Source organism: Lissotriton vulgaris, chromosome 4_1 (genome assembly GCF_964263255.1).
Source record: "Lissotriton vulgaris chromosome 4_1, aLisVul1.2, whole genome shotgun sequence".
NCBI classification, from domain to species: Eukaryota; Metazoa; Chordata; class Amphibia; order Caudata; family Salamandridae; genus Lissotriton; species Lissotriton vulgaris.
Genome location: NC_141691.1, coordinates 1,135,907,573 through 1,135,932,026, shown reverse-complemented (window position 1 = coordinate 1,135,932,026; position 24,454 = coordinate 1,135,907,573). Strand labels below are relative to the sequence as shown.

The window sequence follows — 24,454 nt, the reverse complement described above, 5'->3', positions numbered from 1 at the left end:
AGCTTTAGCTCAATTCTTGTTCCTGTGCTAGCACTGCCTTCTATGCTACTTTGTTTTCTTGATTCCTTAACCTGCACTATTCTAGTATACCCTTGTAGCCTTCCCTTCTGTATATCCCTTTCCAGTCCCTGCCTTTCTTCCCAATTCCTTGGTTCCAGTTCCTAGTTTGCTGTCTTTCTATTCTGCTTTCTTGCTTCTGTTACCTTGTATGTTTGTTACCTGCTTTCTGCTAAGTGTGCCCTCGGATTTCCTTCCTTTCCTGTTAAGCACTCCTCCTTGCTAGCTCCTTGTCTATTGTGCTTGTGTATAGTATTGTCTTTGAGTTACATTTATAACATTACCATAGGTATAAGCTCCACAGACCCTGCCTTTGCATGCATATCCTACATGTGGGTATTTGCCGTCAGTATCTGTACCAGCAAATGTGGGTAAGAAACTTACTGGGCTTCAGTCTTACCGTGTGGAGCTCCTGAGTGCTTTACCCCACACCCCCCTTTTATTATTAATCTTATTTCATATAGATGTCTTGCACATTCGTCCTGGGTGTAGTTATTCTGAATGCTAAATTGCCTTGTGAGTGCCCTTCCGTCCTGAGTCTTACCCATCTTGTTCACTTGTACAGGCTTCCCCTTTTGGATCCCTTTTTCTCCTCTGACTCCCTGTATGATCCTGGGTAGCGTGGTACTCCTCTTTCTGTGTACGTTTTCTACCCAGTTCCCAGTCCTTTCCCAAGTCCCTTACTGTGTTCCCCATATAGTCCCGGACAAACCCTGACACAATTTAGCTAGGGAGGCATAGAGAAAGTCCCATTCCAGGCTATCAAAAGCCTTCTCATTGTCTATTGCAAATATTGCACCCTCCCGCTCCTCCACCGCCCCCAGTTCCAAGATAGAAAACAACTGGCATATGTTCAGGGTCGTATTTCTGGTTGGGATGAAACCCGCCTGGTCTTGGTGTACCAGGGCCAACATGTGTGGGAGAAGCCTCGTCGCTAATAGCTTACTCAAGATTTTGAAGTTGAGGTTCAGCATTGACAGGGGCCTGTACGCCGTACATTCCAGGGGGGACTTATCAGGCTTAAGCAGATGGATTATCACCGCTTCCCAAGTGGTGTTCAGCAGCCGACCTTCTCCCCTAGCATCTGTATACATCTCTACAAGCCTAGAAACCATTTCCTCTGCATGTGCTGCGTAGTACTCCTTAGGAAGCCCATCTGTGCCCGGGGTCTTCCCTCTTGCCAATTCCTTAATGGCCACTCTGATCTCGTGTACCAATATTTCTGCTCCTAGTTGGTCTGCGACTCCTCGGAATAAATCATGGAGGGGCAGCTCTGATAAGTACTCCTCTATCTCCCCTTCACCTCTAGGCCAGGAGCTCTTGTACAGCTGCTCATAGTAGCTATGAAATCTATTATTTATAGCGTATTGCCTGTATAACAGGCATCCTTCCGGATTTGCTATTTCAATTATGGTGTTTCCCTTACAAGTGGGAATGGCAAGCCAAGCCAGCAATCTGCTCGCCTTATCCCTCTCCGCTCGTGTCCCTATCTGTATACTCTTTGTAATCAAAACATCTTAATCGTTCCTCCTGGGCAGCTACCTCTTCCTTTGCCTCTAATAGCTCTTGGCTTAATTCTGGGGGTTCGGGCACTTAAGTTCAACCTCTCTGAGCGCTCTGTCTGCCCTTTCAACATCTGTAAGCAGTGTTCGCCGTACACCAATGGACGCCACCATACAGCAGCCCCTGATTGTTGCCTTGAAAGCCTCCCACTCCGTCACCCTGGAATCGGTGGAGTAAGCATTATTCGCAAAATATGTTGTAATGCGATCTCTGATTTCCTGTGAAAATACTTCTAGGGCCTCTGGCTTTAGACGCCAGGTAGGAATAGGCTGTTGTTGAGCCCCCCAGTACTGTCTAGTTAATATCGGGTTGTGGTCGGATACCGTATATGTGAGGTATTCCTTGCCCTGGAATCGTGTAGGCATGTCAGGCGAACACAGGAAGGTATCCAGCCTCACATGAAGATTGTGAATGTGTGAGAGGTGGTAGTACTCCTTCTCTGTCTGGTGGGTGCGTCTCCATGCATCCACTAGTCTCCATTGAGCTTGCCAGTCCCTAAATACCCTGGCCGTTCTATGGACTGGGGAGTCCTAAAGGGGCGGGTGGGATCGATCAAGGTCAGGGTCTGCTATACAATTGAAGTACCCCCCCCCATATTGATCAAGCCAGTCATGCAGGGTGCCAGAATCCCAGACATCTGCTCTAGAAAAGCCCCCTGGTCTGCATTTGGTCCGTATATGTTTACTAATGTTATGTTTTGCCCATCTAACCTCCCTATTACTATAACATACCGACCGTACGGATCTACTTTGTGTTTTGTGTGGTGGAATGAGACCCCCGTCCGCACCCAAATCAACACTCCTCTTGCAAACCCTGAAAATAAGGTGTAATATGCCTGTCCCCTCCACCGCCTGTGTATTGCTGCCCCTTCCGATGCCAAAGTGTGAGTCTCCTGCAGCATAACTATGTGGATTCCCCGCCTATTTAAATGGGAGAAGATTTTATAATGCTTGTGCATCGAGTCCATGCCCCGGACATTCCAGGACAGGAGGTTATATGTCATCTGCTTTGGCAATGCAATTTATCTCCTCCTCCTCAATCTGGGGTCCCCCTCCTTGTTCTGCTTCCAGTGGCCTATTCTGCGTGGTGCGATCTGCACTACAGCAGTTCTTGGCAGACAGCAGTGCCCCTCATCTTACAACTAAGTAATCACCCCAACACCCCTACCCCAGGATAAGTGAGAATCTCTCACTCATCCAAACTGCGCACAAGTGTGCCAACAAAACTAGTGTCCAAAGTCCGGGTAGCAACTAAGCTAGCACTCACTTGGAGAAGAGCCCTTCCTCTCACCCCTCCCGGGTCCTCCCCCCCAGTGCATAGTGCCTATTGGCATCAAGTCCGGCCCCCTCTCTTCAGCTCATATGAGCCAGTGTTCGGAGCAGCTTACCTACCCCCCCCCCCCCCCACCCCCACCCACTCAAGCTCCCTGCTTGCTACTTGCATGTCTTGTGTCCCTCAGATCATGTTGTCTGCCGCTCTGGGAGTAATTTCAGGAAGGGTCTGAATGGCTTCCCCCATGTGCTCTGGCTAGAGTCAGAGTCCGAATCTATCGGATCCTCTCCAGATAAAGAGGAAGTAACTCTTGTCCCGTGAGTGCTCAACAAAGCTACAGCTGCTGTCAAGATCAGCCTGTCAGACCAAACGGCGAACCAAAATCCGCGCTTCCAGCGCATCGGAAGGACTGAAGACTACATTTCCCGTCAGGCTGTGGGGCAGGCGCGTAATAAACGCACGGTGCGTGCGCATCGCGTAATCAAAAGGAGCCCGGGAGACTTTGGCGTTGCCGATAATTCCTTTCACTGCCTGGAGGATGGTTTGTTTGCAAGACATAGCGGTAAGAAAGCGGATCTTACCCACGACATTCCTGTTTCTTGCTGCACACTGTGTTGGAACAGTGTGAGCCACGCCGTTAGCGTGGAGTCCTGTTGTTATATCGATTTCCTCTCGGCTGAGGGGGAAAACAAGGGCGATATACTTTGCTGGCTGCACACCGTGGTGAAACCCTACGAATCATGTAGGGAACATGGTGTCTTGTTGAAGTACTGATTTCCTCTCTGCTGTTGGGGGCAATAGTGTTTGTTTCAAGTGCAATTAGACCTGAAACCTATCCAGAGACTAGAGGCACAAACCACAGTGAAACAGTTTGAATAATTATTATTTGGTGCCACTCAAACCTGGGTGTGTTATTGAACACCCAAAAGCAAAGACACGCATTTAAAGGGAAACGGAGCTGAGAACCCTTTGCCGTTTCTGTTGGTGTATTCACTGCATTTCCTTCCACAACATTGTTTTTGATTTTTTCCTACATAGGAGACACAAGAGGGGTACTATTTTCAGAGGAAATTCTCTCACGCATTAAGTACAGATATTACATGTTTTAGGTAGGTGTGGCAGCCATCCCTTTATATAGCGTAGTCCTCAGAGGTTAGGGCTTTCATAAGTTGTTTCTCTGTTTGTCGTTTTACAGCTGGGTAGAGTGTCTGGTACCACCTCGCTTCGTGTCTCCTAGAAAGAAACAGTCATTTGTATTTTCCTTTACAGGTACGAGTGTGGTTTATTGTACAATCTTCTTTGAACTAAAGGGATACAGAGAAGTGGGAGGGTAAGAATTGCACGCTCGGGAGGGTCTTCGAAACGCGTTGTTCTTTGTCGTTACAGATCTCCCTCCCTGCTGTCCCCTTCCTTTCCCTCCCCGGTTGGACTCCCTTAGCAGTCTGTGTTATCTAATTCAGACTCTGAGGCCATTCATAGAGGAGCAACACAGCCCCGAAGAGGCCAGAAAGCAGAGCCTGACAGCTGCCACCGCTTTATCCCTATCACTTCGAGTTTCTTCAGCTGTTGATAGGCTCTTGGGTTTCTCACCTTTACCTAGGGGTCTCGTCAGGTCTCGCTCCAGTCCTTCCGATTCCTCGCCTCTACTTTCCGATGGTCCTTGCTCCTCGATCCATTCCCATACTTCCTGCGGCATGCCGAAGAATCTGGTTCCTCCTTTAGGGATTATCCTCAGTTTGGCCTGGAACATCATAGAAAAAGCGATCCCCATTTGTCTCAGTTTTTGTTTAGCTGTGATGTTGGATGCTCTCGGTCTTTGTACTTCATGAGAGAAGTCGGGGAAAATCCTAACTGTTGTCAATATTGAGGTGTCCTTTGATCTGCACTTGGCCCAATACCTGATTTCTATTCTTGTAGAAAAGCAGCCACCCCACCATGGGTCTTGGTGGCCTTCCAGGCAAGGGAGCCCTTGCAGGGACTCTGTACGCCCACTCTAAGGCAAAGTATGGGGACAAACCTTCCTCTGCTACTTCGGTATGGATCCAACTTTCTAGGTAAGCAACCATATTGTTCCCTTCTACTTTTTCCGGCAGGCCTATGACTCGAATATTATTGCGCGTGCCCTATTTTCTGCGTCCTCAGCTCTAGCATATGTACGATTTTTTCAATGTCTGTAAGTTTGTGGGTAGCTGTGCCAACTTGGGGCTTCAGCGCTTTAATGTCTCCTACTGTTGTCGTGACTCGGTCTGAGAGCCTCCTGTGATCAGCCCTCAGCAGTTCTAGGTCCTCCCGGAGTGTATCAATCTTAGATTCGACTGCCAATCTGGATTTTTCTATAGTCTGTAGGATATCATAAAGTGATGGGTCTTCGTGGGCTTCTTTTCTCTTGCTCTGGGTCCCTTCCTGTAATCTAGAGTCCCCAGCCTCTTCTCCAGACTGCTCCTGCAGTTCAACATCCCGTCGTTTGGACACTTTGCCCATGGTGGTGGATGTCTACTAGTAGGGGGTTTCCTCCCATCCCTACTATCTTTATCTAGTCCTCGCTCTGGGGTTCAACCACCTTCAGCGCCCTCTGTGTGGCCGCAGCAGGAGTCTTCCTTCATCCTCGTCTCTGGCCACTTGATTTATGGGACTATCTACGCCCCTCTCGCTATGGGTCTCTGCTTGCCTTCTTAAGCCGATATGTGGGGCCGCTCTTCCTCTCAGCCACCTGATTGCAGCTATCCTGCGCCCTAGATGTTCCTCAGCTTCTGTACCCACTGTCTGTATATTACTGGACCGCTTCCCCGTCTCGTAACTCCTTCTTGTAGTGCTTTGGTGCCCTACTAAGCGCTTGTCCCACTGAGCTGTTCCTTGAGTCCAGGCAAGGATCTCTGCCCACTAGTTATTATTCTTTTTCAGCAGTGGTTTTTCCCCTTCGTTGGGCGTAGGTTCGCCTCTCCTCCGTTGTGGATCCCGCGGTCCCAGTGGACTGCATGGGCGTTTTGGTGCCACTCACTCTCTATGGGCCCCTCTGTTTAGAAGGCAGAGTACCATGTAATTAGGGCTCTCCGCATAATCGCGGGTCCCCGGGCTACCAAGTCCTCCACTGCAGCTCTCTGGGCCCCTCCTGTCTCCTTCAGCCGCCCGTGGCAGCCCTTGCGCTTTTTTCTCTGTGTTCCTGGCAGGTGCTGGGCAGTAAGCTCTCTAGGTCTTCTCCACCCCTGGTAGGTAGTGCCACAATGCCGTTTTCTTTGGGATCTTCTGGCTTCTTCAGCTTATTCCAATTTAGGCCTTGGCCACCATCTTGCCCGGCTAGCAAACTGCTAGTCCTTTATGCTCTCTGGGCCCTCTATGGTAATCATAGGAGGAGCGATGATGGCTCTGCACCCGATTGCCCTCCGTCCTCCCTTGTACCTTCCTCTGTGGTGACCTGGTCTGTCCAAGGCTCCACCAGCTGCAGTCGTCTCCCTGCCCAGTCCCGCAAACTATTTCCGCATCTCTGCTCCCAATCTCAATGGGGAGAGGGGGTCCTTCAATCGAAGGGCAGCCCAGGGGTTCTTATCTGTAAACTGTCAATCACTGCCCTCTCGTATCCAGGCTCAGCCCCTTGCTGCAGAGCTTCCGCTGTTTTAGAGCATGGGTCATCACAGGATCTCCGCAGCTGACCCCTTGCTATCTTCAGTCGTACCTTCCTCCCTAGTGGCTCCTTACTGTCTAGTCACGGATGGTAGCAGCTTGTTGTAAATGAATCTCGGACCCTAGTATAAATTTCCCGATTCAGGCCCTTACATAGGTATACTTTATCATTCCCTTATATAGGCATAGAAATCATTACCATATTTGGCCTAAACCATACAGCCCAAATACGGCATGGATACTTCCACTAAGCTCCAAGAATTAACAACGTTTTCTTGGAAAAACCCGCCTTCAGCAGCCCGGGACTTCCCCTACTTAAATATTAAGTTCTCCTAGAACTCATGGCGTTTTCCAAGAAATGAGCCTTTGAGTGGCGTTATTAAGTCCAAACATGCGTCAAACTCAGCACCTTCAAAGTATAAATATGCCTTCATTTGCCTAAACAAACACACGGTGGTTTGGAGCAGATCGACTATCTACTTGCCCAACGTCCTGCAGCATCAAGTGCCAAAGGAAGCCGACCCTCCAACAGACGCACTGCGAGACTCTGTCATTTCTCCTGCCGAGAAATCCAGCTCCAGTGTTTCCAGGCTACCCTTATGGGTATCTGGGAAATCGAGTCCGAGAACGAGATACAAGACTTCCTTCATTCTAGAACAAAGGTACGGAGCTGATTAGACCTCCTAGAGAAATATTGGAATCATATTCCTGGTAGAGAACTCCTAGACTTAAACTCCTCCTCTTATACTCCCTCCCTCTTACCAGACTTAGGTTAGGTACACCGGGGGAGGCGTATTCTAGAAGCACCAGTTGAGTATTTTAGTCATCCTTTTATCACTGTATGTATTTTTATGTATATTATACATTTTATGCACTTTATGGCTTAGAAACCATATCATGCTTTTACAGTACTACTTTATAATACTGTTCGCATTATATGCATTGTACTTTATAGTAAACTTTACTATTGTAGCAGTTCATTTTCAATGCTTGAGAAAGAAGACTGTTCAATAAATACCTTTTTATTGAAAACGCCCATCTCTCTATTTCTATTGCACCTCTGGTGAAAATAAGCATGCACGATTGACTGAGTGAAATAGTTATCTATTGTTTCCGCGACTCTAGAGATTTGATTTCTTATTCTTGGGAAACAAAGTGGTCATGTTTTATGCGATTGTCAGAAACGAATCCCTTCTTGTTTATTCGAGAACGTTTCTAGTGACCTCTGAGCTAGTGGCACTCACAATTAAGTCTAATATAGCCGGTAGAGACCTAGTAGACCTCAGTCTTACGTCTAAACTACATGATATATTATTCCAATGCGCAGAGCCTATTGGGAATATAGGAACTACACTACAAGCTCTTCACCATTCTGTGTGCTCATGGCAGTAGTCTGCAGTGCCCTCTTGTACCTAGGGACTCCTTGTTTCTTCCTGGGGCAGTCAGACCGTGGCCGCCATTTTGCCTAACCTCACGGTCCCGCCGCTAACTTAGTTTTCCCCAGAGATTGGCTTTCATCAGTTTCCTCTCCTACGTCATTTGGCTCGCCAGCCTTTCGAGGGTTGGTGGGAGGTATTGCATGTGTTGGGGGCCCCCCTATATTGGGCAGGAAGACACTGGATTGAGGATCACCGGTGGGAGCTCCGGTCTAGGCTCTCAGCTCCATCGGCGTCCGGCCTAGGTTTTTAATAATGACATGGAACTCGCTAAATAAAGTTGGTTCCACTGGTTCCCATAGTTATTTTTATTTTACATATTTCCCACACTCTACTCACCTTTGTATATACACCTTACATTCCATACACACCTAGATCACAGGCAAAAGATCTCCGGAAAAGAGCACCTCTGCGGGGCCTGTTGGGCATTGCAGCGCCAGCCCAACGAGGAGCTACCCTTTGATGAAGTGTAGCGATTATATGTACCCACAGTAGGAAAGGCGCACACAAATGCAACAGGTACACAGCACTTTCCCCCGTTGCAATTGCCACGTATGTAAAACAGAGGCCATTTCAGGGAACTGCAAGTCCCAAGAGGCATAGAGGCCAGGGTACAGGAAGTAGGATCCACAGGGAAGACTAGGTCTTACTTAAGGCCCGCCTCCACAAACATCGGGGCTTGACAAACTGCCTGTGGAGCCTTTTCAAAGTCCCGTCCTGCATTTCCCCGTGATTGCACTTTATGGAACATTCCGAAGAGGAGCTGCTTCCTTGATTTATTTCCGCAGCATTCTCGAGCGCTAGAAGTGCACGACCTGGAATTCCTTTCCGGGTTCCCTACGCCTCTTCCGGGTCAGGAGATCATTGCGTTGCAACCCGGAGCTGAAGAGAGAAGTCGCTCGTGAAGGAAAGCATCCGTAACTGTGAGTAGTACTTTCCTTTCAGCTTACCGGCATAATGACAAGCGCGTGGAGCGCTTACTGGCATTTGAGACCAGCGCGTGAAGCGCGTACCAGCATTCATTGACAAGTGCGCGGAGCGCTTACCGACATTTAAAGCACAGCACGCAAACTGCGTATCGGCATTTAAAGACAAGAGCAGGAAGCGCTTATGGGCATTTATACTTTAGCACGGAGAAGCGCTTACCTGCATTATTAAGTCTAGCGCGTTGGCGGTCAGTAACAGTTATAGTTTAGCGTGTGAAGCGCTTGTCTCAGTTCTCTGCATCTAACAGCAAGAGGCTTTTTGTTGCTAATTCCTTTTTGTTTACGTCTACATGGAGCCTGAGAAAAGACTGGGGTGAATTCTGACGCTATCACTAGTTTCCTGCTTAGAGAGTCGGAGACTGCGCATAAAGGCGCTCTCCTCTCTAAGTGTGACTCCTCTAAACTCTATACTCCTCCGTCATCACTTGGGAATCCAAGACCACATTCACTCATTGCAGGTATGATGTATCATGCTTGAGAGTCGGAGACTGCGCATAAAGGCGCTCTCCTCTCGCGCATCTTGCCTTCTTACTTACTTTGTTTCTGATGAAGTTACAGTATTACATTGACATCTTGAGTGCATACCCTGCCTGAAGAATTCGAAGGTGTATTGCAGATAGTGACGATTGCATCCTGTTACATGGGTACTCCTATTTTCGAGCTGGAGAAATCATCATGGCCAAATTACTGTAAGTGCATGTATTAAGACCTGTAACATACTGAGAGTGAATGCATGTGGTGCTACTTATACTATTCTTACTTTCTATCACCTACAGGGGTCCCCGAGGGTGTCAAGATGCTGTTACCAACTCTGTGCCGAAACAGGGCATCTTTATTATTTTATCCCATTCCCTTTTCCCTTGGATGCTTTTCTTCCCGTAGTGTGTATTTTCACTGTGGTGAGGATAGTATTTAGGGGAGTTGGGAAACTACTCTTCACGGCATCGTTCCCGCTGGCAGTACTGAAGGTTAGTGGCGTATTGTGCTTGGTGCTGCTGACATTCCTGACATGAAGCATGACATCCCTCGGGGTGTGTGAGGGCCCTTGCTCCTTATAGGAGTACTCTCCCCCAGTTTAGAACTTTACCACCCCCTCTTCTGTTTCTAACAGCACACCTCTTTTTTTTACAGTATGTGAAATAGTGTCAGATCTATCCAACGCGGACCGCTTAAATACTCGGGTGGTCCCTACACAAGATGTGTGCAATGAACTGAACCATTTTTTCATTGAAAAAATGTGGACAATTAAAGAAAGTTACTCCCTAGTTCCCCTTTTAGCCCAACTCTCTTGGAAGATAGGAAACTATCCCACCTTAAAGTATTTCCATCAATCACTAGAGATGCTCTGTCAAAGGTGTTGACAAAGGTTTAATCCGGCTCTCCTAAAGACACCTACCTATCTTCAATTCAAAAGGCCATCTTTTCAGATTGTCCTGGTCTAGAGATTGCTATGCTCAACTTATCCTTGAGTCAGGGCTTGGTTCCCCTTACTTTTAAAGAAGCAGCAGTCCTCCCCCTTATTAAAATAAAAACCTCCATTCTAAAGAAATATTGCCCAATCTCTCTTCTCCCTTGCCTGGCTAAGATTTGGGAGTCCCACATTGTCCAAAATCTTTGCTACCTCTTAAAGGCTCCTCCTTTCTGAATCCCCATCAGGCGGACTTCTGTTCCATTCACTCTACAGGATCTGTCATACTTTTCGTAGTTGATGGTATGTGAGTGGAGGCGACAAATGTTAGGCCCAGGCATTGGTCCATCTGGATCTATCAGCAGCCTTCGAAACAGTGGATCATTACATCTCCCTCAACTGTGTCTAGGCCACGAGCCTGCAGGTTTGCACTCTGGATTAGATAAAGTCCTTCCTGTCAGACCAATCGCAATCAGTACGTCTTTTCCCGTTTTGCTCATCCAAAGTTAATCTTAGCTGCAGAGTACTTCAAGGCTCCTCCTTATCCCCACTTCTATTCAATCTTTGCGTCCTTTGGTAAACTCTCTGCAAAGGCTAAAACAAAAATATATAACTATGCTGATGACTTGCAGCTCCTGTTCAAACTCGAAGGTGCTCCTAATTCTACAGAATTCTTTCAAAACACTATGATCTTGATCCAGAACTGGATGAATTGCCATCAACTAAAATTGAACACGGATAAGACTGAGGTTTTGATCAGCCGCTGCCCGTGCAGGTGAGAGTGGTAAAGCCAGGTTGGGTGGGTGGGGGGGGGGTTCGACAGACTGCCACGAGGGAAAATTAATTATTTATACAATTTTCCCTCTTGGTAGTCTGACGAATCCCCCTCCAACCAGGCCCCACCGCTCTTACCTGCACGGGCCGCGCTGGAGTCCTTTCTTTTGGCCTCAGGTTTAAGAACCTCAGCATACTTGTTATTGAAGATCTTTCAATGAAGCCTCAGGCTGTAGCAGTGACTACTTCATGCTTCTTTCAGCTCCGCAAAATAAAATAAATCAGAAAATCCTTCTCTGTCAAAGCCATTATTTGATTAGTATTCACATTTTTGAAGCTCCGTATTGATTACACCAATGCTCTTTACTTAGGTCTTCCTAAGGGCCTCAGTCAAAGACTGCAGCTTGTCCATGACCAAACTGCCAGATTGATCCATCAGCTACCTAGATACTGCCACACTAAACCTTTGTTAAAGGAACTGCTTTGGCTCCTAGTTGCTCAGAGAACCCTGTTTAGAAATGGTTGTAGGAGTTTTAAATTCCGCCATAGTAAAAGCACCACTTTTGTGTCTTCTGTGATACGGAATTCCATCCCCAGGATGCAATCTCAGATCAGCACACCACAACCTTCATAAGCTCCCAAATTAAAGAGGAAAAGACTGGGAAGAACCATGTTTGCTGTGCTGGGTCCTGGTGTATGATTTACAAAAGGGGGTGGTGATGAACAGAGTGTCTGAGTTAAACAGACCACTCTTACCCAGTCCAAAGATCAGGGCTTGATCCATCACCGTTATTTATCTCACTGCCCCATCCCAGCTCAGAACCTGGCTATATGCAAATCAGTCTGTCCCTGGCCTAGTGCATCATGGGAACAGGGCAGACTAAACTACCAAGCCAATTCTTCACCAGAAAGGAGACAAGCTACCGGGGACCGGTTTCTGGCATTTCAGCCTTCTTCGGCCCGGCTTGCTTGAATCCTGATGGAGCAGTGAGAAAGGGACTCATGTCTGAGTATACCCTGCCACACCTATAGTGGCCAAAAACGATTTACAAAAGGGGGTGGTGATGAACAGAGTGTCTGAGTTAAACAGACCACTCTTACCCAGTCCAAAGATCAGGGCTTGATCCATCACCGTTATTTATCTCACTGCCCCATCCCAGCTCAGAACCTGGCTATATGCAACTCAGTCTGTCCCTGGCCCAGTGCATCATGGGAACAGGGCAGACTAAACTACCAAGCCAATTCTTCACCAGAAAGGAGACAAGCTACCGGGGACCGGTTTCTGGCATTTCAGCCTTCTTCGGCCCGGCTTGCTTGAATCCTGATGGAGCAGTGAGAAAGGGACTCATGTCTGAGTATACCCTGCCACACCTATAGTGGGATTCATTTCTGAACAACATAAGAGCAGCTACCTCTTACAAACATTTTAGAACCCTGATAAAAACATGGCTTTTCAGACAAGCCTATGATTAATCTGTATTGTCCTTCTGCTGCTACGGCTCTCAGTGCCATGAAACCGTTTGATGGGCCAGATTTACAGAACTAACTTAAGACAAAATCCTAAACTTACTTCCATTTTGGTATTCACAGAAGGCATTTACTCATTTTGGTATTCACAGAAGGCACTTACTCGTTTTGGTATTCACATAAGGCACTTACTCATTAATGAATAAGTGCCTTCTGTGAATACCAAAATGATTAGCTTACTCAATTTGAGTAACTTACTAATTTTGAGTAACTTACTCATTTTGGTATTCACAGAGGGTACTTACTCATTAGTGAGTAAGTACCTTCTGTGAATACCAAAATGAGTAACTTACTCATTTTAGGTAACTTACTTATTTTGAGTAACTTACTCATAATGGTACTCACAGAAGGCACTTACTCATTGATGAATAAGTGCCTTCTGTGAATACCAAAATGAGTAAGTGCCTTCGGTGAATACCAAAAGGAGTAAGTGCCTTCTGTGAACACCAAAATAAGTAAGTGCCTTCTGTGAATACCAAAATGGTAGTAAGTTTAGGATTTTGTCTTAAGTTAGTTCTGTGAATCGGACCCGGTGAACGCAAGCTTTAGAAGTTCTGTATAACATAGCATAACAATGTTACTACTTACCTGAAAAAACAATGTTCTTGACAACGATATTTCTGCATCAAGATACTTTTGTATTACATTTTTTTCCCAATATTTCTGTCTCCTGATATTTAAAACTCAATAGTTTCTCCAAATACCATGTTTATTAGTGTTGAAGCTCCACACATAAAAAGATAGGTAATTTTATGCGGCTCCGCACTCTTAAAATACTACTAGCAAATCCCTTTGTGAATAGCCAACAATCGTTAACTTACACATAAGTGTAAGTTTACCTTCCATGAATCAGGTCGTAAATATATTGAAATAGGAGATGGGTTGGATATTTGCATCCTGATCAAAGTCTGAGGAACACTGCAAGTTTGATATCTTACGTGACCGGCATTATATCTTTTTAACAAGAGTGGCTGAGAACTTCTGAAGAAAGTCAACAATAATGCCAGTTTTATATGCCCCTATCAATAAACTACTTCTCCAACATGGCATTACCCGGGATCGAAGCAATGTCAGGGAGGTGGGTGGGAACTCTGGTGGTATCTAATAATCAATCAAACAGTACTTATAAAGCGCCGCAGATTTGCGGATCACCTGTGAGGGAATCCAGCACTGATAACCCTAATGCTAGTGAGGGTGCAGTTGAACAGCCAGGTGTTAAGACCTTGCCTGAAATCTAGCAGAGGGAATGAAATCCGGAGGTCAAGGGAAAGGTCGATCCAGGACTTCGCAGCGAGGTAGGAAAAAGAGCGTCCTCCGCTGTTGCTTCGGTGGAGGTAATGTGGATCCGCTTTGAGAGGTGAAGGATGAGTTTGGTTGCTGTATTCTGTATGGTCTGCAGTCTCTTCAGGAGGTGCGAGGAGGTTCCTATGTAGAGTGTGTTGCCGTACTCCAGCAGCCTAGTGACTAAGGCTTGAGTGGCGGTTCATTTGGTGATGATGGGGAGCCCTTTGAAGATCTTACAGAGTATGCGAAGAGTGAGGAAGCAGGGGAAGGAGACTGAGTTGATCTGGCTTTTCATGGTGAGCTTGCTGTCCAGTATGATGCCAAAGTTGTGGGCATGGTCTGTCGGAGTGGGTGAGGGTCCTAGTTTGGAAGGCCACGAGAGCGTTCCACAGGGAGTTTCTGTTCCAGAAGATCAGCACTTCTGTGCTGTCTGTGTTGTGTTTTAATGTTCAGTTTTAAGCAGTTGTATTTACTCCAGTCAGCAACATTCGTCGTGTACCTCCGAAAGTTGGTCAACGAGGTAGAGTGGTCTTCTGATGGAGAGATGATGAGCTGAGTGTCATCAGCATAGAATATGATGTTTAGCACATGAGAACTGACGATGTTGGCCATAGGGGGTCATGTAGGTGTTGAACAGTGTAGTGCTGAGGGGCGATTCTTAGAGAACGCTTGGGTTCCAAGGTGAAAAGTGGTAGGCAAATTCCCTGGGTTCTTCGGGAGAGGAAGGAGGTGATCCATTTGAGGGCGTCTCCTTGGATTCCAATGTAGTAAAGCCTCTTGATAAGGGTGCGGTAGGACACTGTGTCGAATGTTGCTGAGAGGTGGAGGATGATCAGGGCTAGCTTTTCTCCCTGGTCTAGGAGGGTTCTTATGTCATCTGTGGCAACGATCAGGGTGGTTTCGGTGCTGTGGTTGGTGCGGAATCCGGATTCAAGGGCGTCCAGAAGATTACTGTTCTCCAGATGTTCCGTGAGTTGGTGATTGAGGACCTTTTCAATGTTTTGGGCACGAAAAGGAAGCAGTAAGATCGGACTGTAGTTATTGAGTTCGCTGGGGTTAGAGGATAGTTTCTTGAGAAGGGGTTTGTGTGATTCCATTCTTCTGGGAAGGTGGCCGTGGTGACGGATGTGGTGAAGATGGTGGTGAGATTGTTGCTGATCATCTTGCTTCTGAGGTTGAAGATGTGGCAGGGACAAGTGTCTGTGTGTGCTCCTGAGTGGACAGAGTTCATAATGACTGTGGTGTTTTGTCCAGTGAGCTGGTCCCAGGTGGTGAGCAGGTGGTAGGGTTTTTCATCTGTGGGAGAGAGGAGGCTGAGGATGTCATTGGCGGTGGGTTGGGGTTTGAAGTTTTTGTAGATGGTGGATATCTTGTCATGGAAGAATTCCACCAGGGTGTTGCAGGGTTCCTGAGAAGGGATCATAATGTTTTTGGTGGTATGGTATTTTAGTATCTTGTCCAAAACATCATCTGACATAAATAATGTGCCTTCAACATCGATGTCAAAAAATACTTCAAGAAATCTATAACCAGTGGGCTAATAGCTTTGGAAATGATATTTACGCCATACTTTTTATGTCACCTAATAATTCTGTTCAAAATATTCTTACAGACAACCAACCTTGTTATCTTATTTAAGCATGTGTGACAGTGAACCCTAGGCGAGCTCTCAATCCATCCTTTTAATGAGCAATCAAAGAACAATGTTGGCTTTTTTTTGACAAAGACAGGGTAAGTCTTTCTTTCTTTAATCAATTTATTTCAGTCACATACCTTAAAAGGATCAATCAACATTCACTATACAATAGTACATGTTTAAAAATGTGTTCAGAAATATGTAACAGTACAGCAATATGAAATGGTAAGAAGTGGTATTTATTTATTTATTTTATGAAACTTATAGAGCGCACAAATGCCCGAGGGCGTCTCTGCACTAGTAACAGTAAACTAGGACTCTCTGAGGCGAGCAGCTGAGGAGTTATTGGTTAAATAGCCATGTTTTGATTTTTCTGCGAAAAATCATCAAGGATTGCGAAGATCGCACCTCCAAGTCCATGAGTTCCATAATTTTGTGGTAGACACCAAGAAATGTCTGTCACCCCAGGAAGCCGTTCTGGTTCTAGGCACGGACATCAACAAGGCATTGGCAGACCGTAATGGTCTATTGGGGACATGAAATGATAGGGCGTTTAACAGGAAGCGAGGTCCTTGATTGCGGGTTGCTTCCACATCTTACCAGAAAGTTCTTAAAGTGCATTCAATTGTCATCAATAAAAAGATGGATCATAAAATGAAATAATTCTGCTATAAAAATATATATATTAAAAGGACCAAATTAGACAACATATTAAAACAACCAAATGCAAGCTAAAATCCTAAAAGATAATCAAATAATAAATTAGATGATAATAAAAAGATTTGATCAAACAACCACACTCCATTCAGAGTTATTCAATCAAGGCTCCCCATACTATATGGGGTGAAGTATCAAATCTACAAATTCTCAGTGCAATTTTCCACTGTCGAACTCCTAGATTTCTGCATAAAGGGAATATCCAGAGCTTTCACTGACAGATAAATGCTGAACAGAAAAATATAAGATATTCATCAGATTGCTCTGCACTATAACAGGTTTCACGGATTTTGCTCCCATTAGCCAGGCTTGTCCACTTGGCAGTAAAACTGGCAAGCGGTAAGACACCAAGTCTAAATCGCATGTAAAGAGCCTTAGTATAGGGTGGTTTAATTGAGTCCATAGCCGACTCAAAACCTGGCTCTGGCTTCATCTCCAGAAATCTGTCTTTGAGGGGACACATATTTCAAGAATGTCCCAGGGCTCTGTCTTCACTTTCCCAGAATTTAGACGTAACGGTTTGGGAAGAGCTGGAAGAAATAGAAGCCGGATTGGTCCAGAAGTCAAACAAACCCAGAGTATATAAACAGGCTTGCACATGCTTGAACCATGGAAGTGATGGTCGTAATGTTTGTTTCTCCAAGATGTCTCTCAAGCCATTCCTGTAGAGAAGTAGCCCTGGGGTACTCCAGATCCTTATCCAATGAAAAAAAGTTTCAGTTTGACCTTGGAAGTAATGGGAGACATGTTCAAGTCATCCTTTAAAATCAAAGGAGTACTTTGAGGTAGTTTTAAGGCTACTCTCAAAAATGTATCTTCGGCAACTCCTAAGGAGTCAGCATTGCAGAAGCCCCATATTTTAGAGTCATAAGTTGTGAAGCCACTGCTTGGGCTCTCCATATTTCGGAATGGGGAGCTAAAGGGTGTATAGAAGTGTGGCTCAGGGGTTAGAGGCGTCAGACCCGGAAGCTGAGATCGGCCCTGGACCAGGGTTCAATTCCCTGCGGGTCTTGGGCTAAAAAATTCCACGGACTTGATAATTCTCGCTCCGGTGCCTTCTCGACTCACGGGTTCCCACTCTGCCTGGCTTTCACCTTGTGGATACCCTCCTGGGGTTATCTCACAGGGGAATACCAGGACGGGTTCCCTAAGCAAGCGCTTAGATACCGACCTTGTCAGTGATTTGCGCTATATAAATACATTTACATTTACTTGCAAATTTCAATGAAGCTGCTGCCCTGTGGGTTAGCAAAAGCACACTTTTCGAGATCTGGCTTGCCTAAGAATTACTATTGGACAAGTGGATGCCCAGGTAATCGAATTCCTAGACTCTCTCAAGGACAACTTGATCATCCTTATGACCACTCTAAAATGACTGTGATGATGAATTGCCATAAACTTGGTTTTAGAAGCCTTTATGGTTAACACTTGCTCAGAACAGAACCGCTTAAATCTGTTTAGTAGGGTTTCTGACCCTTTTGAGGTTTTGGACACCAACAAGATGTCATCAGCAATTAATAAAGCTAGGGTTTTGATGCCCCCGGGTAGGTGAATCAGTAGCACAATTAAGAAGAAAATCCATGCACCTGTTAATAAAAAGGAGAAATAAGACTGGAGCAAGTACACAACCTTGCCTAGCACCTTAAGACACACTAAACGTCTCAGTTGTTTCATAATTTGGGGCCCATCCCTGCGCAAAATTATCTGTATGTAGGTAAATTATGATATCCACTAAAGAAAGTGGAAGGCCCATCTCTCTCAAGGTGGACCTAAGTTTTTCTCTTGGGGCCATGCCGAACGCGGACTTCAGATCGATGAAAGCCACATAGAGGCTTCCCCTGCTAAGGTCCACTGTCTTCCACTTCAAGAGCAGAAATCTAAAGACCTGGTCCGCCGTACTTATCTTGGTAAGGAATCCAGCCTGAATATGGGAGAGGATGTTATTTTCTTTCATCCAGTAATGAATACAGTCAAGGATTTGCCTGCTAAAGATTTTTTGAGTGGAGTCAGGAAGACTTATTGGGTGGTAGTTACCTGGCTCTGATTTGCAGCCTTTTTTATCAACAGGTATTATCTCTGCTCCTTTCCAGGAAACTGGTATATGAGTGACAGCCATGATAGCATTAGTTATATGATTTAGATGTGGGGCCCAAACAGCAGGTTCAGAGCTAAAATGGCCCTGGGTATTTTGTCAGAGCCAGGGGCTTGACCTGGTTTCTGTGAGCAAATTGCTCGGAAGGTTTCAGCCAGAGTGAAAAAAGGGGTCAAAACCACTGGTGTTTTTGGACATACATGGAAGAACTGTAGAGGTAGTGTCACTGCCTGGAACTTTAAAGGAAGTAGAGGGAACAAGTTAGGGTTCAGCAGTTCCCTCACTGTTGAAGGCCTCAAAATGATTGACCCAGTCTTGGAGGAGAATATGATTCTCCGGCCTCATTCAAGAATTTTCTGAGCCATGACTAATCAAATGCCAAAATGCTGTCTGATTTCCGGTGTAAACTGCAGTCAAGATATCATCCCAGATACAGGTATCCCAGGCTATTTTTGCCTGCCTTGGACAACTTTGTACTCCGTTCTAGCAGACTGGATTAAAGACTGATTGACTTTTCTATTAGCTAATATTAGTGTTTGTGTGGCCTTCCTGCAGGACTTATTATACCAAGAATGGATAACAGCAGGAGGTAGGGTCTTTTCGAGAAAAAGGTTTAGTAAAGCAAGAGTTTTTTAGCTTTAGGAAACACTTAAGGTGTAAGGCCATAATAGACTCATGGGAGGCGTCTGGATCAGTAAAGTCAGGCAAGATTGTAGTCCGGTAGGAATAAATCCGGGCAAGAGAAACCTTGTTAGTTATAAGGGACTCCTATTTGACATTCCTCAGATTGTTGGTAACAGATAAACTGCCACTGACCTGGTGCAAAGGTTTGGTCATCTGTTCAGAATTGCACCAGAGGGTAAGAAGCAGAAGAAAGTGGTCACTTTCAAGTTGGGGGGAAGGATTCCCAAGTCAATGAGAGTAGACCAAGAAGGCAGGTCCACAATACTATAGTCAATGTTGCTCTGATGAGTGTTCCCTGTGAAAGTCGAGCCTCTAATCCAATCAAATTGAGTTTGTTCATTACAAGCTCTCAACTGGCAGCTTAGACATAAATCTATCAATTGTAAGGCTACTTTTTATGGAAGACCGTACAAATTGACCTAAGAGTTGGGGAATGCCCCAAAGCTCGTCTTCCATGCTTGCAATGTCCCTCAATAAAACTGAGGGTTCAAAAGTGGTATTAAAATCTCCCCCAACAATAACAGTCACGTCACTGGCTAACCGTTTGATTTGGTCTCTTAATAACAATATGGTCAAGGGCTCTAAGTTCTTCGGGGTACTTCTGTTGTAGTTATTGGTAAGCCATTGTGTGACACATTAACTCACCAGGGAAAGGGGGCATGAGAAAAAAGCTTTTGAAAAGACTAACTGCAGTTACATTTGGGCCTGGCAGAGCAGGACTTTGGATTTTGTAGGAAGAAAGAACCACCACTCACCTGCTCTGTCTTTTCTCCACTGGCTGAGATAGTTCCAGATACCAAAGTCCAGTTTCTGCAGAACTGGCTGTACTTTGCTGTATACTTTCTGCCCACATTCATGGCACTTCAGCAACGGACAGAAAAAGGCACACAATACTGAAACAAAAAGAGTTGAAAATGAAGTAAGAAAAGCATTTACAAAGCACAAACTACGTGCTAGGCCACCTCTAAGTGCTAAAAGTACAATATTATTCCCAGTAGGTGAAGGATCTCAAAGTGAAAGTTTTAGTGAGTCATACATTAACAGATTTTATCTTTTTTTTAAAGTCTTTTTAGTAACAAGTGCTCAGTCAGCAGTGCAGTATTGTAACAGCAACTACCATATCATCAATCAACACAGTTCATCTTAATCTAGGACGCCAGTACAATATCCACTTAAACCCACATTATTCTTTAATAACTTGCATTCCAGTATGTCAAAGACCTCCTCACAGTCCATAAGCCCCTATACTCCTGCCACTCCTCCAAACTCTTTCCCACTTGCACGGCAAACCCCAAATGAGATAGACTGTGTGCTCTGCTCGCCAACACCAGTCAATATCAGCCTCCCAATCAGTCACACTCGAGGGAGATACAGCCCCCCCTCCTCACCTGTGTGCAATGCTGCGTTTAGCCAGCGCCGAAGCCAGGGTCAGCCATATATTTTGCTATTGTGGCCAGACCCCCACCCCAAGATAAGAAGTAGGTGTAATTTAGCTTCTAGAGGGACCTTCAGTCCAACCATCTCCGCCATTATTTGTACTATTTCTGACCAGTAGCTCTGGATCAATGGACAATCCCACAGCTAGTTAAAAAAGTTCCCCTCCTGTGCACATCCCCGTTGACAGAGAGGTGTCAGCCTACCCTTTACAATGTAGCAGTGGCCTAGAGTAATATATCCTATGTAGGATCTTCAAGTGGACTAACCGAAAGCAAGATCTTATAGTGACCTCTCTAGGACCCTGTACGGCCTCTGCCCAGTCATCATCCTCCAACGAGCCCATGTCCCTTTCCCACGACACCTTCAGTGTCACCTGTGGGTCTCGAGAGTTATTCACCAATTTTCTATTGATGATTGAAATTGCATTGTCCATCAGGGGTCTGTTAAAAGGTGGTCCTCAAGTGGGGCTACCTCGACCAACTGTTCCCCCTCCCCTAGGTGGCCCGCAGCACATGTGGAATTTGCAAGTATTGGTACCATTCTGCATCCCACAAGTCGTATTCCTGCTGGAGAACTTAAAAGGATGCAACTGGCTGCCCCTGCCACACATCACCCAACCGCTCCATGCCAAATAGCTCCCATTTTGTGAAGCCCTGCAGTCTCACCACCCCTAAAAGGAGATCACTGTCCCAAAGTGGTGTCGGCCCCATCAGCTTACCCTCCCAGCCTAAGTTTTGGTGGCTTCCCTCCATGCCCTAACCACCAACCGCGTGTGGACAGTCAGGTTTTGCTCTATCTTTCAATACAGGAGTGGGGTTTGCCTCTGTCACCCGTGGCTATCCTATCTACCCATTAAGCAGGTTCATACCGATCCCCAAATACCCAATCATTCACTGACACCAAGTGGCAGTCCAATTATAATTTTTACTATCTGCCACTGCCAGTCCCCCCTCATAGACTCCTCTTTGCAGTTTGTACAAACCTATAAGGGAAGTGCCACTGCTCCGTAACAGGTGTCTCAGTTCTGATGGGATTGTAGAGAATATACTGGCGGCGCGGGAGAGTCATCATTTTAAATATGGCCGCTCGACCCATCCGTGAGAGCGGGAGCATTCACCAGTGTTAGGCGCCCCTGCGGAATCGCTCCAGCTGCACTTGAAGGTTCCCAGTGTAAAAAACCTGTGCCTCCCTAGTCACATAGAATCTCAGATATCTGAAACCATGTAATTCTACTGGATCCCTATCCCTACATCTTGATGACAACCCGGGGCCTACTCCCCCACCAACAGGAACAAGAGGGACTTTCCCTAGTTGATCCAATACCCAGGCCTGAGTAATCCCCAAATGTGTGAAAAATCTGTAGAATCCTGTCAATTGAAAACAGTGGTCCTGTGACATACAGCAGGACATTATCCTCATAAATTGAGATTCTTTCGTCCCACTCCCTGCCTACTGGGATGCCCCATATCAAGGGGTCCAGACGCACCTATGACGAAAGAGATTCGCGCATCAACGCAAAGAGCAATGGGGACAAAGGGTAGCCCTGCCTTGTAACCTTCTGGAGGGCAAAGAACCAGGACACCGAGTTATTGACACGGAACCATGCCAGCGGGTACGCAAATAGAAGCCTGACAAGGCTGATAAATCTAGGCCCAAATCCCAGACGTGCCAGCACAGCAAATAAATAGCTCCATTCTATGCTATCAAATGCCTTTTTTGTCCAGTGACAAAAGTGCTGCTGGTTCGGCAAAGGAAGACTCAGTCACATGTAAGATTCCGTATAGTCATCTCAGGTTTAGACGCGTCCCTCTATGCAGCATAAATCTGGATTGGTCCGGAAGAACAACCATGAGGCACTTATCTTAGTAGGCAATTATTTCCAAGTTGGTTTTGAATTCTCCAACTAGAGACAAAAGGGACAGGAATATCCTAAGCTTGTGAACGAGTGGGTACCCTTACGCTGAGTGCCCAAATGTATGTGAAACTGGTATCCTGACTTGTATTTTAGCCTGGGCGTCACACTAATGTAATGTACTCCCAAAGTTCTAGGCCTACACCGGACAATGCTGGGTGCAGGACCTCTCTTGTGATCAGGAGGGGTACACCAAATCTGCCCTTGGTGTTGGCCGCGTGCCATGTTTTGTGAATTTGTAGTATGACTAGCCCTATTTTCTCTGTCATTGAATACACAGTCCATTGACTCTCCCTTAAGTAATGTTCAACTTTTTTTCGAAACCCAAAACCTTTTGTTAACATTCTGTGTGCATGTCAAGTGTGTGCGTGTGTGTGTACCTGGGTAAATGTGTAGCACAAGTACAGTGTAGGACTCTATGTGTTGTGATACTCTGAGTACTGAGGCCAGTGGGCTCCATTTTTGATGCCTATTGTTTTGCCTGTTACAAGATGGAGGGTGAGGATAACTTCTACAGACAGTGGAAGTGTAATGCATGCATTTTGATTTGCCGGAGGGTAAATTCTAAGACACTGAAGCAAAGGGGATGGACACAAGGCTACATTTAGAAATTTCTCAAGGTACTTTTTTGCAAAGGACTGCTGATTATTTCTTCCCGAACCAGTCCATCGTTATTTTGCACACAATGCCACCTCAGTTTGAACCTAACCTTAGTTCGGACTAGACTGTTCCTATTGAAGGAGGATCAAGACTGGTTTGCATATAGCTGGGTCCAAATTTAGGGGCCTATTAGGATGGCGGACGGACCTGCGTCCGTTCGCCACCCCAGAGGAGGAGGGACCGTCCGCAGGGGCAGCTACGGTCCCTCTGTGCTAATTAGGATGTGACCGCCACCCTGGCGTAATCTGGCGGGGGGTCTTTTTTCAGTCTGCAGCGGTTAATCCGCATCCTCTGGGCCGGCGGTGGCTTCCGCCGGCCCGGAGGATGCGGATTAACTGCAATCCTAATGAGCCCCTTAGGTGGCATGGTTTAAAATAATGATGGACTGGAATGCGGCCCCAAGTAAGTAAGTAAATGGGCTACACAGGTACTATTTGATTGCTAAAATACAGAACAAAATAGGAGTCCGTGCGCTGCTAAAGCCTTTGGGTCCTAGTGCCCCTGCTGCACCACTGAAGCTATGCCCCTGCACACTCTTTCATTCTCTTTCTCTCATCGTTTCTCCTTTTAGGCCTCCTTTACTGTTATTGGGGTTCCACCCCTGCCCTCTGTTATGGGTTTCCTTTCCTTTTTTATGAGCGGTTTTCTGCACAGAGAACAAGCTCGTAAATTATTATAGGCGTCAACACCACCCTCCGCTTAAGCTGTGAAAGCGAGACGTTCACAACAACACTATTGGGGGGCACAGAGGTTGTAGTGGTTCTGAAGGTTTTGTCTGGAGCACTCTATGTCTCAAGGCTGTTCTGGCAGAAAAGGATTCCGGGGAGGCATTTTGTCAGGAAAAACTTTAGGTAGCTCCTGCTTTTCGAGACCCCTTTCATGATTTTCACAAGAGGAGTCCCTCATGGTTCAGGAGTAATTTGGAAAAGCCACCCCTTTGTGAATCACTGAAAGTGAGGCGTACATTTTGCAGTATTCATAAAAACTGTCCTGTCTCAAGTAACCTAATTCTGGCTGCTGGCTCGCAGCAGGTAGGGTAGCTGGGAGGAGGTGCAAGTGAAGACTGAGGACCTTATATTTTGTGGCCATTTAGCATAATCAGACATTCGCACATTTTACAACTGGAAAGAGGGAGATTGTAAAAGAAAGCGGCGGAGTGTACTTTTCCCCAATGACATACTGAGGCAGAGGGAATTTTGGGGGGCACAGGTAAAATAAATCAATTTGTGGCTTAAATAATCGCGAGTCTCCTGACAGAATTGGGTCTGTTGGCATGTACGCATAGCAACTGAGGCAGTACTGGAGCAAAGACTCAAAAAAGTCTAAATAACATACACTGGGGGGAAATACCTGTCACAATTTAGTGAGGTGCAGTTTAGCCGTAAAGAATG

General features: G+C 46.0%; 1 protein-coding gene across 1 annotated transcript in view; it reads right to left on the bottom strand.

Annotated features, from left to right (window-relative positions):
• The window catches only part of RETREG1 (reticulophagy regulator 1), an 823,885-nt gene that overhangs the window by 135,050 nt on the left and 664,381 nt on the right, over positions 1-24,454 (bottom strand). The window contains exon 6 of the mRNA XM_086965384.1: positions 19,810-19,947. Coding sequence (XP_086821510.1) covers positions 19,810-19,947 — 138 coding nt within the window. The remainder of the gene's footprint in view (positions 1-19,809; positions 19,948-24,454) is intronic.